General features: G+C 38.8%; 1 protein-coding gene across 3 annotated transcripts in view; it reads left to right on the forward strand.

Moving 5' to 3' along the window:
* ATG5 (autophagy related 5) overlaps positions 1-16,535 on the forward strand; it is a 161,269-nt gene that overhangs the window by 10,002 nt on the left and 134,732 nt on the right. For all 3 annotated transcript variants that reach the window (XM_070418001.1, XM_070418002.1, XM_070418000.1), the window contains exons 2-3: positions 2,320-2,485; positions 7,780-7,907. In XM_070418001.1, coding sequence (XP_070274102.1) covers positions 2,378-2,485; positions 7,780-7,907 — 236 coding nt within the window. In that variant the 5' untranslated portion in view covers positions 2,320-2,377. The remainder of the gene's footprint in view (positions 1-2,319; positions 2,486-7,779; positions 7,908-16,535) is intronic.

The raw sequence follows: 16,535 nt of genomic DNA on the forward strand, positions 1-16,535 counted from the left end.
TGACAGGGTGCGGCGCCCCAACCCTCTGATCCGCCCTGCTCTGTGGGTGATAGAGGGCGGCGCCCCAACACCCCCCACCCCCACGGGCCCTGTTCTGTGTATGACGGGGTAGAGCCATAACCTCCCCATCGGCCCTGCCCTGAGTGTGATAGGGTGCGGCACCCCAACCCCCTGATCCGCCCTGCTCTGTGTGTGACAGGGGGCGGTGCCCCAACTCCCCTATCGGCCCTACTCTGTGAGTGACAGGGAGGAGCTCCTCAACCCCCTGATGGGCCCTGCTCTGTGCGTGACAGGGGGGAGCTCCCCAACCCTCTGATCGATCCTGCTCTGTGTGTGACAGGGTACGGAGCCCCAACCCCCCTGATGGGCCCTGCTCTGTGAGTGACAGGGGGCAGCGCCCCAGCCCCCTGATTGGCCCTGCTCTGTGCGTGACGGGGTGGCGCCGCAACCTCCCCATCGACCCTGCCTTGAGTGTGACAGGGGGCGGTGCCCCAACCCCCCAATCAGCCCTGCTCTGAGCCTGACCAGGGGCTGCACCTAGGGATTGGGCCTGCCCTCTGCCACCCGGGAGCAGGCCTAAGCCAGCAGGTCGTTATCTCCCGAGGGGTCCCAGACTGCGAGAGGGCACAGGCCGGGCTGAGGCGCCTCCCCCTCCCCCCTGAGTGCACAAATTTTTGTGCACGGGGCCTCTAGTATATAAAAGGCTAATATGCTAAGTGTTCAACCAGTCGCTATGATGCGCATTGGCCACCAGGGAACAGACGCTCAACATAGGACCTGCTGTGACACACACAGAGAAATGGCACTGTGGACCTGGCTCCCACAAAGCAACACTCAGCTTCCCCCAAGTGGGACACAGGCCCCGCCACCATCCCTGAGCGACAGCCCACCAATCACAGCCAACACTGCTGAGACCCTATGGTGCAAAATGTGGCCCACAGCCCAGAAACAGTGGCTATGGGCACCAGGTAATGACATCACGTAGCAATGACCACCTTCCTCTCCCTAGCGACAACTAGCCTCCTTGCAGTTTCTTCAGCCCAGGAACATGACTTGCTTTAGACCCAGATGGAAACATTTCACACTTTAACCAAATATCTGTGAAGCGTTTTCCAGTGCCTCATCTCATTTGATCCTCACAGAATTCCTGGAGTATGTAGATAGGAAACTCGGTGGAATCCTATTTTCTTTTCATTAGCTGGAAAATGGAGATTTAAAAAGCTTAGAAACTTGACCCGACTGGAAAGAAGTAAGAAATGGTGGACCTTGAAAATGACTTCAGATTTTCTCACTGCGCAGAATATAATCAAACACTGCTGCAGTTAAATATTTTACCCTTTGTACTCCCTGCGTGATCTACAGTAATAATCTGCTTCATGTTGATATTTATTGTTGTGTTGCTGACAATTACCTGAAAGGGAAGTTGGGGTGCTTCACTGGCCTGAAAAAAGTTTAGCTAAATCAGAAAACAAGTCTAATTGAGCAACTTTATTCTATGTCTATAAAAGACTCAGTTGACTCGGGCATGCACAATATATATAAAGCTCTCGCTGGTGCCAGTCACACACGTGTGTTTCAATCTGTCATTGCCGATCGTGAATTTGGTAGACACTTTTATTATAGAGAAAGGGCGAATAGCGATATTAAAATATTTTCTAATTAATTTTCTTTCAATGTGCATGAATTCATGTACCAGCCTCTAGTAGTAAATAAGATGGGAAACACTGGTAAAATCAAATATTGATAGTATCTGGAGTGGGAGAGGTTTAAATATGGGGCAGTGCCTGGCCATTGTGGCTCAGAGGTTGAGTGTCAATCTATGAAGTAGGAGGTCACGGTTCAATTCCCGGTCAGGGCACATGCCCAGGTTGTGGGCTCAATCCCCAGTGTGAGATATGCAGGAGGCAGCTGATCAGTGATTCTCCCATCATTTATGTTCTATCTCTCTCTCCCTCCCTCTTCCTCTCTGAAATCAATAAAAATATGTATTTTAAAAAAATATATATATAGGGCAGGGATAATTGTGGGATATTTCGGTGTTGCACTCTAAGGACCTTAGGACATCATTGAAGAGTTCACTTTAGATAAAGCTTGAAAATGATGTATTTATAGTTTAACTTTGTCTGTGGCTCATTAGTTAGCCTATGTTGTAATTTTGAATTGTTTACATCTCTGATCCCTTTAAATAAGTAATAGCTCTGCATTTAGAATTTGTTGCACTGATTTGGGCATTCAATTTTTCCTAAAATCTTTCTTTGTTTCAGAGCAGGTCATTCATCCTTGCAAGGATCTGATTAATGCTCCTCATTTTATTTTCAGTTTAGCTTTGGTTGAAAAAAGAATTTAGCATATATGTACTGCTTTAATCACTGGAAGAATGACAGATGACAAAGATGTGCTTCGAGATGTGTGGTTTGGTCGAATTCCAACTTGCTTCACCCTATATCAGGATGAGATAACTGAACGGGAGGCAGAACCATATTATGTAAGTATGTTGATGGTGGCAAATGGGATATCTAACTTTGTTCATTTTTATAAATAAAGCTCTAAAAACCTGGAGGCTATTGTTTAACATTTTATATGCAATTAGTACATGCTTTTATTATGGAAAATTAGAAAACACAGATCAGCAAAACAAATGAAATTAAAATTGCTTCTATTCTTACCACCCAGAGGGGAAAAACACTGTTGACATGTTGTTATGGGACCTTCTTGACTTTGTTTTTCTTATGCACATATGTATATATTGATGATGGAATCAGAAGTTATGTGCTGTTTTTCTTTTAACAGGAAGCTGTTTTGAAAATAATACATTCAGATTTGATTCTTTCGTCTTGAGGTGGTTCCAAGCAACTATTTGACAAATTCTTTATCATAGCTCAGTGAACGTATGAACATATGTTTATGCTTTTTCACATGTCATTGAGCTACTCTATATTATATAAAATTCTAGTGGCCCCGTACACGAAATTCATGCACAGGGGTGGGGGAGTTCCCCTCAGCCCAGCCTGCACCCTCTCCAATCGGGGACCCCTTCGGGGATGTCCAACTGCCGGTTTAGGACCGATCCCACAGAGATCGGGCCTAAACCGGCAGTCAGACATCCCTTTCGCAATCTGGGACCGCTGGCTCCTAACTGCTCACTTGCCTGCCTGCCTGATCACCCCTAACTGCCTCTGCCTGCCTGATTGCCTCTAACCCCTCTGCCTGCCTGCCTGTTCGCCCCTAACTGCCCTCCCCTGCCAGCCTAATCTCGCACCTAACTGCTCTCCCCTGCTGGCCTGATCTCAACCCCAACTACCTCTGCCTGCCTGATCACCCCTAAACTGCCCTCCCCTGCCAGCCTGATTGCCCCTAACTGCCTCTGCCTCGGCCCCCACCACCATGGCTTTGTCCGGAAGGAAGTCAGACGTCTGGAAGATGGCCGGTTGACCCGGTCTAATTAGCATATTATACTTTTATTAGTATAGATATTATTTAGTAACATAAATTGTTGCATGTAGATTTGTGGTTTGAGTTATTATATTACCTGTTCTAAAAAAGAATATCAAATATCTTCTGGATTTAGCCTGGTTTTTTTGTTTTTTTTTTTTTCTGAGTGCATGTATAATCCAAACCTAAGCATCTGTCAAAAATAATAGTGCCCTGCTTGTTTACTGAATAGCACCTAATAGGCATAGACATTCTTGGTTGTCATTATTTGAGTTTTTTTCTTTTTGTGTCTCATGTATACATAACATCATTTACCCAGGAGGTTCTAGAAAAGTGGGAAATGTCTATATGATTCTGGACTATCCCTTGTTTCACCTTAGTAAAGCTTGCCCTTTGCATTTTCACTTGTCTGTTTGGGAGGCAGCACTGCTCCTAAGCCTGCTTGAGCGATGGGAAGTCAGACTGCTGGAAATCTCAACAATTTTCTTTTCTGCCTTTAGAAAAATCTGTGTAATTAAAAACAAAATGTGGCTATAGTTTATTTTTAGAGGAATTTCATTTGTTAGATATATTTTTCCTCTAATTCTTCTATATGGGTTAGGATAGCATTTTTGTTTTATTTCCAAACTAGATTTTTCTATTTTAATTAAAATTTTTAACCTTGAATAGCTTTCTAATAGTGCCTGAACAGAGGAAAATATGTGTCTAGTCAAAGTGGCAAAAACTTAAAAATATATCAGTTAAGTCTGTTTACTTTTGAATCAGAATATGATGTTTGAACCCAGCTGGTGTAGCTCTGTGGTTGAGCATCGACTTATACATCAGGAGGTGGCCAGTTGGATTCCCAGTCAGAGCACATGCCTGGATTGTGGGCTCCCCAGCAGGGGGTGTGCAGGAAGGGACATAGGGACATATTTTATGATCCATTTACTTTTTGAGATATGCTTTTATTGATTTGTGAGAGAGGGGGAGAGAGAGAGAAACATCAGTGAGAGAGAAACATCAGTGGGAGGCCTCCTGCATGCCCCCTACTGGGGATCAAGCCCACAACCAGGGCATGTGCCCTGCCCTGGAATCAAACCAGTGACCTCTTGGTGCATGGGATGATGCTCAACCGACTGAGCCACATGACCAGGACTTATGATCTATTTCTATGAGGTACCTAGAATAGTCATAACCAAGACAGAAAGTAGAAAAGTGATTACCTAGGGCCAGGGGGAAGGGAACAATGGGGACATTATTGTTTAATAGGTACGGAATTTGAGTTTGAGATGATGAAACATTCTGGAAAATGGACAGTGTTCATGGTTGCACAGCAGTGTGAATGTATTTGATGCTGCTGAACTATACACTTAAAAATGGTTAATAAGGAAAATTTTATGCTAGGTATATTTTACCAGGATTTAAAAAAGTAAAGTAAACCAGTGAGATGCACCTATGAAAAAACAGTGGTACAATCTGGATGTACAAGGCAGGATGATGTCTTTTTGCTGTTATTTTCTTTTCATTTTTACCTATTTATTTACTAGCTACTTATTTAAAATTTACTAGATAAATTGTATCTAATATAGTCATTCTTAAGTCTTAGAGTTACTTCTTAGAGTTACTGTAGGTATTTATATGTTATAGATTACTACCATAGGCCAATTTGGAACAGAAGATTTTAAGTACACTTCCCTGTAGATTCTGTCTTAAGGAGGGGCATTCTTTATTAATTAATGTTTTTGGCCTTTTGTCTTACTTTAACCTTTGACATCTCCAATTCATGCAGCAAATATTTGTTGTGTGCCTACTATAATGTTGGGGGCATTGGGACTGTAGCAGTGAACAAAACACAAATAATCCTGTCTTAATGGAGCTTACATTCTAATGTTCTTCATTTCCTTATTGTAAAGAAGTTTTTGTTTCATGAAAATCATTTGAGAATTTTTCAGCAACTTTGATTAAACCATAGGCATGTAGTACCACACTCCCTAAATCAGGAGCTGATGTCCATACTCATTAGTCCTAATGTGTCTTTCTTCTTACAATCTCCATAGGTTAATATCATTCTCTACAGAACAGATTATTATCATTATTATTATTAGATATTTTAAGTTAAAGTTCAGACTTATAATATAGAGCTTATTCGACTGGTAGATTATATGTATTTATTTTTTTAAATGGTTAAGTTACCATGCTGTTTTAACTTCTTAGAGACTGTCCATGTTACACCTATATTTGATGCTGTTATTTCTGACTTTAATGAATCTTTTCTTTGCCATTTATGTAATAGAATATGATTTTGGAAAGTTATTTAAATTGTATATAAAATAGAGTGGTACTACTTCCTGTAAAACAACGAGTGCTTTTCCTTATACTAGCGTTAGTTCCCCTTTTCTTTTCTTTTCTATCACATTCTAGTTGTTTCTTTATAAAAGAGGATCTTATGTTCTTTTGAATCCACAATAATATCCAACAGCTTGTTATAGTATTAGTACCATCTATTCCAGTGATGGCGAACCTATGACACGTGTGTCAGAGGTGACACGCAAACTCATTTTTTTTTTTAATATATTTTATTGATTTTTGTACAGAGAGGAAGGGAGAGAGATAGAGAGTTAGAAACATCAATGAGAGAGAAACATCGATCAGCTGCCTCCTGCACACCCCCCACTGGGGATGTGCCTACAACCCAGGTACATGCCCTTAACCGGAATCGAACCCGGGACCTTTCAGTCCGCAGGGTGACGCTCTATCCACTGAGCCAAACAGGTTTCAGCACGCAAACTCATTTTTTTGGTTGATTTTTCTTTGTTAAATGGCATTTAAATATATAAAATAAATATAAAAAATATAAGTCTTTGTTTTACTATGGTTGCAAATATCAAAAAAATTCTATATGTGACATGGCACCAGAGTTAAGTTAGGGTTTTTCAAAATGCTGACAACGCCGAGCTCAAAAGGTTCTCCATCACTGATTCCATTCTGGAGCATGCCTCCCACACCATCATTCTCTATAATCCCTAGGATCACTGTTATGTTCTCTTACCTACATGGAGCCTGTTATCTTGAGCTTCAGTGATTATCACTTCCTTTAACCAGAATATTTCCCCTTGTATATATACCCCAGCCTAGTAGTTCTACTTGATTTACTGATCAGAAGACATAACCTTAAATAAGCAGTATGAAAAAAGATGCAGTTAGACACACAAAAGCAGCTGAAAAAGAGTATCAAAACAATTTTATCAGCAAAAGAAAACAGAAGCTTAGGAAAGCAAGAAATGGCTAGAGGGTCTATACTGCAAAGGAGGAAAAAATGAATTCTCACCAGTGTTCTCCTTTCATTTATCTTATGTTTTCTTTCTGAGTACCTTTCCTGGGGGGAAAACAGTGACGGCTTTCACACTAATCCAGTTGAGGCTTTACCTAGCCCAATATTCCCTCCCAAACTCTTCTCTCCAAAGTTCAAGGCCCAACCTACATAAGGATAGGGTTGAGGGAGTTGACAGTGGTAGGATCACCAGTCAACCAGCATTATACTTAAGCTTGTACTTTATTGCCCTTTATCACCAAAATCTGTTCTTACTGATCTCCAGACCTTTCCCACTTTTCCATTTCTTGATCCCCATCATCTTCTCATGTAATATTTCCTTAACAGATTTCCTGTCTATAATCTCCTTTTAGTCTTTTATGTACAACTGCTAGAATGTTCCTCAAATACTGTTTCTCATCATGCCATTCTTTTATTCATGGTATCGTAATGGCCCCTGTTGTTCATCAAATGAAAATTTCTATTTGACTTTTAAAGATCTGTTGCTGCCATGAATATTTTTGTAAGTAGTTATAAAAATACTCACTTTTTAAACCTCTACTTTAGCCTCATATAGAGGACAGATTATGTCTTTGTCTTGGTATTCATCATTGCAACTAATCTAGTACACAGTAGATTTTCAAAACATGAGAGAGCAGTTGAGAAGTCCTGATTGACCAATCAAGGTATACAGTAGAACTGAGTTGATTATGCTCTCAGAACAGTTTAATTATTTTTATAAAGTTGATTCATATTTTTAAGTTAAAGTTGCTTGAAATACTAAGTATCCTAAATAGTATGGCATTTGGTTACATTGTTCTTTTATTTGGAGGAAATTATAGAAAGAGTATACTTAGATTTGTGTTGCTTATTCCAGGCATTTATGCTGTACTTAAAGTGATGATCTCATAAGAAATTTTTAAACATCTTAACCTTTAGCCTTTGATTTGTGTGGAATATTCAAAATAATGCAGAGAACATGGTTGTTTTTCCTTAAAAATTCAAAAATTTATTTTAATAGTAAATAAATACGGTCTTACAAATTTTCATTTCAGTTACTTTTGCCAAGAGTAAGTTATTTGACGTTGGTAACTGACAAAGTGAAAAAGCACTTTCAGAAGGTTATGAGACAAGAAGACATTAGTGAGATATGGTTTGAACATGAAGGCACGCCACTGAAATGGTGAGTGAATTTTTCTGCATTATTAAACATTGAGTATATGCTAACCGTAAGAAGGTATAGTGCCCTGAAGCAATTTTTAAAAACTTCTGTAAAGAAAGAAATCACTGGCTTAGCTCACATAACTCAGTAAATTTTAAGCTATTATTAGACTATTTTATTGAAAATATTTCTGCCTCCCATTTGGATTCATGGGAGATTGGATAGATTTGTATATTTTTAATAGATTTTTATATGCTATAATAATATATTTGTTTATGGGTTGTTGTTTTTTCAAATATATTTAAAACCCCTTTATAAATAAGTCACTCTGTGACACTTCAACTTTGTTTCTATCTCCAAAATCTTTACAGATCTTTATATATATATATATAAGCATGATTATCTCCAATGACATCTTTCAAACCGATGGCCACATTTAGTTGATCACTATGCCATAAGCACATTTTATCTAGCCTTGGTTTAGTATTTAAAGTATATTGATTTCTTTTTTATGTGAAAAATAATTTTGGCATTATATTATTTTTTGAGTTATATTGAAAATAAATCCTGAATCTGTGTTTATCCATATACAGATGATGTATTTTATACTTCCTCTATTATTGGGAGTTTTGTTTGTTGTGCTTCCAAACAAATTTAATGAAACCGGAGAAATTGCAGAGAGAAGAACATGAAAAAATGGTTATAAGTGTTGAAATGCTGCCAAGTGGATACAAACTGAATCAAAATTTAAATGAAATATGAAGAGTAGAAACAGGCTAAAAATGGACTTGTACTCTGAATATGAGACTATTAAAATGAGTTTTAAAAGTGACTTAAATAAAAGGAAGCTGGTAGGTGTTTAATAAGTGTGGCTGAATTCAAGGATTGTTTAGAACAAGGAGTGAACTTTTGGAATTCATCTTGTGCTCATGAGTAAATTTTTCATAATAGTTTAGAAATATATAGGATGATATTTCATATTGTTACTGGTCACATTTCTACCATTTTGAGGTGGTTCTGGGACAGGATGACAAAGTTCCTTAAATTTTTTTAAAAATCAAAACAATACTGACCTTGCCCTGGCTGGTGTGGCTCAATTGGTTGGAGCATTGTCCCATGCACTGAAAGGCCACAGGTTTGATTCCCAGTCAGGGCACATTACCTGGGTTGCAGGTTCGGGGCACATGTGGGAGGCCCCGATTGATGTTTCTCTCTCACATTGATGTTTCATGTTTCTCTCTCCCTCTTCCCCTCTCCCTTCCATTCTCTCTAAAATCAGAGGAAACATATCCTCGGGTGAGGATTAAAAATACCCCACACAAAACCAGTACTGAGCTTCATGATTGTACTTGAATCATGTATCAGATTCATGACTCTTGAATAGTTCTAGACCTCAGGCAAGATAGATAGATAGATAAATGTTTTTTTCTGGGTATTTTTATTTCTCAGAAGAATTGGAGGTTTTGGAATGGGGAGGTGGCTTAAAAGAAGTATTAGAAAAACAAGGATCAGGAGAGTAGTGGGAAAGGAAAGAGGGGGGAAGATTGTAGGTTAATAATAAGACATAGCTATGTTCTTGGCAGATCTATCTATATTCTAATTTAATATTGTAATTGCATTGTTTATGTGTATTTGTTATAGATTATTATAAGAATCTGTGTGACTGACACCAGGCTTTGCTATTTTAACCATTGTAGAGCAGGATTTCCCAACAAAGGCCCTATTGACACTTTGACCTGGATAATTCTTTGTTGGGGAGGGCTACCCTGTACATTGTAGGATTTTTAGCAGCAGCCCTTGCCTCTACCTACTAGCACCAATAAACATTCCCTCTAGTCATGATAATAGTGCTTTTCGTGGGATGTAAAACCACCCCCCAATTGAGAAATCCTAGAAAAGATGGGAAACCTTAATTTAGCTTTTATAGTAAATGATGATTGTTAAGTTATCATCCTTCAGATGCTGTTTTAATCTGTCTTGTGTGGAGGCTATTTTTGTATTTGATATGCTTTGTATTCTATTGGTTTGTATCCTATATATGCTATCAAATAATATTTGGACCCATGTATCACTGTTACTACAGAGTAATATTTTTGGCATAAATATATCATGTTCCTACTTTGTCAGTATTTATCCCTTTGAATGTCTTTTATTAAACAGTGAAATTATTTCCCCTTTTAGAGAGCTTATATGAAAGTAATTGTGTTCATGGATCTTTGTTCATTTTAGTTTTGGGGGTGTTAACTTTTTATGTATGCTACCACTTGCATAGTTATGTCTTGTCTTGCTGTAAGCTCATTGTATTTAATGGCTTTGCGTACACTTTCCTTTAGTATGGTTAAGTACTCCGTATAAGGAATGAATAACTTTCAGAGGCATGAGTGTAATCCAGGACTTCTGAGCTAAGTCTTGATCTTTTTTCTCTCTTTGTTCCCAACAATAGCAGTTTTTTTCTGTGTTAAAAGAATTATCTTCCTGGAAATAGGCTATCAGTAACTACCTGGCATTTAATTAAGCCGTAAGTCTCATAGGATAGGGTAATCATTGTGCAGCTACCACTGAAGCTTTCTAGGACTTGGGCTTTGGAGACGATACAAGTATCTTAAGAGTAGAGGTGTATTTATTTGAGTAGGATGATAGCATCTTTCTTATACTTGACGAGAGGCCCAATGCACAAAATTGTGCATGGGTAGGGTCCCTAGGCCTAGCTGGCGATCAGGGCTGATCTGTGGTGCCTCCTGCTTGCTTGCCCCGCCCACCTCACTGGCCCTGCCTCCTGCCACCACTGCTGGTTGCCTCCCTCTGCGGGGTGACTGGCAGAGTGATTGCGGGGGTGGGGTGGGGGGGGAGGGCCCCGCTGGCACCCGCCTTGGCTGGCCTAGGGCCTGCGGGCTGGGGGCAGCTCCTGCATTGAGCGTCTGCCCCCTGGTGGTTAGTGCACATCATAGCGACCGGTTGTTCCACTGGTGGTTCTGCTGTTCTGTCTATTTGCATATTAGGCTTTTATTATATAGGATTCTTTGGAGTTTTAAATAAATTCAAGTGAGAAAGTAAATTAAACACCAGTTTAGACAATTTATTTTAAAAAAGAAAGAACATTTATTCCTTTTCCCTTTACAAGTTCTTTTCCAATTTGTACTTATTTTTTTTATAATTGTTTAAATATCTGCATGAGATGCTTAAGCTGGGGCTTTGTACCTTAAGCAGTAGCATGTAAGATATGCTAAGTCAATGTTTGTTTAAGGAATGGATGAATCTAAATTAGTCTCTTTTATTGAGAAAACTGAGAAAGCTAAAAAAATAAAATAACTTGTGCAAATAAGCAAGTAGGACCAGATTTTGAGAGTCTTAGTTCAGGGCTCTTTCCACCACACCTCCTGATATTCTATTTGTCAGTTGTTTTCTCCAGTTCTATGTATTTTTTTCTAATTGTTTTTGTTAATTTGTCCAGATTAGAATAACAGAATATTTCAGAGCAGTGTCATACACTTAATGAGTACTTAATATGTTGTTGATTTGTAGAGAGATTTCAAGGAGGTTTTATCTGATTGGTGCTTTAGCCTCTACAGTCTTTTGTCTGTTTAACTTTTTAAAATCACTTGGGAAGTGGAAAGGGCTGATCGAATTCAAATGTAAGGATCTTGGTGGGTTTTTTTTTAGAGTGATTTGAGTTGATTAGTCAGCAGAGGGTGCTCTAACATTGCATTTTAAAGAGTGAAGTTTCTTGTACCATAACTCAAATGTTCAGAATTTCTTTGTTACTTTTATATTACTTATTTTAAGAGAATAGTTCTTCTAAAGAATACTTCATAGTACACCCTAATACTAGTTTAGATTTTAGGCCTTCAGATACAAAACTTAGAAAAGCTTCTCTTTTTGTCAACTATAAAGCAAGTCTTTCTAATGGGATATTATTTTGTGTAAATTGACTTATTTTCAGGACTTGTTGAAAGTAAGAAATTGAAACTACCTTTTGAATTAAAAAAAGAAGCAAATACTAATGTTGATTTTAAGCATAGACGTAGTAGAATGACCCAGAATTTAATAGTGTACCTAGGTGATTTCAAAAGTAAATTTTAAGAAAATAACTTTAACATCTTAATCATAAATGTTATGAAGGCACTTCTCAATTCTAATCATTTTTCTAAGGTTGTAAATTTCTAGAATTTTATAATTATTCTGTAAACTAGATATTTGAAATGTGGATTACTTATAGCATTTTATACATGCAATAGTCCATTGGTTATTAGTTATTTTTGTACATTTTTGTACATAAGAATAGGCTTAGAAAGCTGTAAAACACAGTGCTAGTCTACAGTTGTTTGTGCCATGGATAAAGGCAAAATTGATTGCAATCATTAAATTACTTTGGTTTACATTTGAGTTACACCTCTTTTTTTTATTCAGTGAATGCAGCAAACTTATGAACAGGCTGCATTTATTTCAGTGAAATGGAGTGGGACAATAGTTCTCTAGTATATGGGGAAGATTGCTGTCAGTGCTGATTTTAGACTACTGGTTTGCTGTCTGACTGCAGATGTTTAGACTAGAATGGGCACCCTTGGCTGGCTTCAGAGCATATCCATTATTGCTATGCTGTGAGCCAGTTGTGTATATGTATGTTAGCACTAATGAAAGGGTAAAGAAGAAACAACCTTATGCAAAGAAAAATGAAAATATTAATTTATTTTGAAAATTGGATTTAGAAAAAACAAGAGGTACGGAGGCCCACGTGGAAAGGGCTGGCAACTGAGGACGCGGTTGTCTTTTTCAATCGGGAGGGAGTCTCAAGCTCCCGACTGCTCTGAACTCCAGTTCCGGGCAAGTCTCTGGGGACCTAGACTCATACGGGGAGAAACTGGACTGTCTGGCATCGGTCGGAACTCAAGGGCGGCTTTCTCTCAGAGGTGCTTGCAGCGATTACCGGTACACTGAGACTCGGGGCCTCTTAGGGTAGGACTGAGAATCAGCCATAGCTGTTTGCTCCGCCTTGTTGATTCCCTGAGACCCTGCCCCACCCAAGCTGTGCGCAGAGGCTTTTGCATATGAAAGGCCTGGCCCTTTGCAATCTGAAAATTACCTAACAAACTTCAGCTGGGTCAGAGAGACCCAGAACTTCCAAAAGAAGGCCAAGGCCCCACAGCAGCTTGCATTGCTTCACAGCTGGGCCTCATCTGGGCACCTCCAAACCCCAAACAAAGAAGAGGAATCTGCAGATCTCTCCATAGCTCCTGCTGGGTAGCCTCAGGCAGAGACTAAATTAGCACCTCCTTAAGATCCAAGAGCCAGTGTACCCAGTGGTCAGAGTGGGACCATCCAGATTACAACTCCTCAGATCCATAAGGGACATACTCAGGGGGCAGACTCAGTGAGCACCAAAGCCCCACTGAAGCAAGTCTTGCCCCAGAAGGGTGTCTCCAGCACAGAAGTTCTCCCATTGTAGACACAGCTGATTCTCACAGCCAATTGGCCTGGAGGTCAATTCCTCCCAGTGATACCTACAACAATCAAGGCTTAACTACAACAAGACTGTACACAAAGCCCACAAAGGGATGCACCAAGAGTGTTCCACCTCAGGAGAAACCAGGTAATTGGGGAGGCTGAGCCACTGGGCCCTATAGGACACCTAGCTCAGAAAGCCACTCTATCAACACAGGGAAGCAGCCAAAATGTGGAGACAAAGAAACAGGTCACAAATGACAGAAATGGAGGAAAGCAAACTACTGGATATAGAGTTCAAAACCACACTTTTAAGGTTTTTCAAGAATTTTCTAGAAACTGCCGATAAATTTAGTGAGACCTTCAAGAAATCTAGTGAGACCCTCTAGGATATGAAAAAGGACCAACTGGAAATTAAGTATACACTGACTGAAATAAAGAATATTATACAGAGTTCCAACAGCAGACTGGAGGATTGCAAGAATCAAGTCAAAGATTTGAAATATGAAGAAGCAAAAAACACCCAACCGGAAAAACAAAAAGAAAAAAGAATCCAAAAATACGAAGATAGTGTAAGGAGCCTCTGGGACAACTTCAAGCGTACCAACATCCGAATTATGGGGGTGCCAGAAGAAGAGAGAGAACAAGATAATGAAAACCTATTTGGAGAAATAATGACAAAACTTCCCCTACCTGGTGAAAGAAATAGACTTACAAGTCCAGGAAGTGCAGAGAACCCCAAACAAAAGGAATCCAAAGAGGACCACACCAAGACACATCATAATTAAAATGCCAAGAGCAAAAGACAAAGAGAGAATCTTAAAAGCAGCAAGAGAAAAACAGTTAGTTACCTACAAGGGAGTACCCATATGACTGTCAGCTGATTTATCAGCAGAAACTATGCAGGCCAGAAGGGAGTGGCAAGAAATATTCAAAGTGATGAATACCAAGAACCTACAACCAAGATTACTTTACCCAGCAAAGCTATCATTCAGAATTGAAGGTCAGATAAAGAGCTTCACAGATAAGAAAAAGCTAAAGGAGTTCATCACCACCAAACGAGTATTATATGAAATGCTGAAAGGTATCCTTTAAAAAGAGGAAGAAGAAAATGGTAAAGTTACAAATTATGAACAACAAATACACATCTATCAACAAGTGAATCTAAAAATCAAATGAATAAATGATCTGATGAACAGAATAAACTGGTGAATATAATAGAATCAGGGGCATAGAAAGGGAGTGGACTGTTCTCGGGGGGAAGGGGGTGTAGGGGGTCGGGAAGAGACTGGACAAAAATCGTACACCTATGGATGAGGACAGTTGGGGGGGGTAAGGACAGAGGGTGGGGTGGGAACCAGGTGGAGGGGAGCTATGGGGAGAAAAAGAGGAACAACTGTAATAATCTGAACAATAAAAATTTAATTAAAAAAATTTAAAAAATAAATATAAATTATAGAAACAATAATATTTAAATTGCCATCATAATTCTCGGTATATTAGAAAGAAGCCATCATCGTTTACCACTTGACTTCAATGAACTTTAAAATATATATATATATTTAAATCATTTTGTAAATATTTGGAGAAGTAAGGATAAAGAAATAGTGTAAACAACTTTATCAGAAATTTCAGAAAGCATTTAAATACAGCAAATTTACATTTTCACCCCATATTTTCCTGGTTTTTAATTTTTATATAACTGAAATGGTCAACATCCTCTGACTGTAAGAACTGCTCATCAGTTGCCATACATTCAAATGACCTTTCTGTTGAATGACTAAGTGAATAAGAATGCCATATGACATCCTTAGAAGTATATTGTTTGTTTATTAGTTCTTGAGTTCTATAAAATTCATCTACTACAGGGCGGGAACATCCAGCCTGAGGGCCGTATAGGCCCATGAAATCATTTGGTCTGGCCCTGCCGAGGCATTAGGGGTGAGTTAATTAAATGTTTGACTAACTATAGCAGACTAATTTTTTAAGTTGATAACTTTGTATGGCCCTCAATTGATGTTAGAGATATCCAAATGGCCCTTTTCAGAAAAAAGGTTCCCTGCCCCTCATTAGTATAGCATCTAAAGCAGTGGTTCTCAACCTGTGGGTCGCAACCCCTTTGGGGGTCGAACGACCCTTTCACAGGGGTTGCCTAAGACCATCGGAAAACACATATATAATTACATATTGTTTTTGTGATTAATCACCATGCTCTAATTATGTTCAATTTATAACAATGAAAGTACATCCTGCATATCAGATATTTACATTATGATTCATAACAGTAGCAAAATTACAGTTATGAAGTAGCAACAAAAATAATTTTATGGTTGGGGGTCACCACAACATGAGGAACTGTATTAAAGGGTCGTGGCATTAGGAAGGTTGAGAACAACTGATCTAAAGACTCATAGTCTGAGATTTCACTTTAAATGATCAGTTTTATCATTGTCATTAAAGTCTAAGGTACTGCTATCTGTCTCTGCAAAAATCTTCTGATTTAATAAGTGTGTAGGGCCTTCCTCTTAATTTTCTTCTCTCTCCTGTTATGAATGGAAAATAATGACATTTTGAATTTTCAGCTATTATTAGTGATGGCTAAAGTAGACTCCAAAGATGGAGTCTGATCCTTTTTTTAAACTTTACTCAACTATTATGTAATATTTTAGATGACACATTACGAAAATGGAAAAAGGATACTTTATTGCAGGGGTGGGCAAACTTTTTGACTCGAGGGCCACAATGGGTTCTTAAACTGGACCGGAGGGCCGGAACAAAAGCATTGATGGAGTGTTTGTGTGAACTAATATAAATTCAAAGTAAACATCATTACATAAAAGGGTACGGTCTTTTTTTTAATTTTAGTTTTATTCATTTCAAATGGGCCAGATCCGGCCCACGGGCCGTAGTTTGCCCACGGTTGCTTTATTGTATCATCCTTCTAGGCATGCCATTATTGTTTGAAATTCTTACTATTTTAGTCATTTTTAGCATTAGTTGGGAATAATTGCTAAGTGTAACGATGAAATAATTCCAAGAATGGTAAAATGGCAAAATGTTTCAAGATAGAGGAAAGACAAGATCACCAAGATCCCATAAAACATCATAGATCTATAAAAGGGTCCAGTAGATCCTTGTGGAAATTAGTAGATAAAGTTTTCATCTTTTTTTTTTTTTTAATGAGTTTTCTGTGTGGTTTTTATAAGACCT

This window comes from Myotis yumanensis, unplaced genomic scaffold (genome assembly GCF_028538775.1).
Source record: "Myotis yumanensis isolate MYYU_CA2020_CCGP unplaced genomic scaffold, mMyoYum1.0.hap1 SCAF_6, whole genome shotgun sequence".
Taxonomy (NCBI): Eukaryota; Metazoa; Chordata; class Mammalia; order Chiroptera; family Vespertilionidae; genus Myotis; species Myotis yumanensis.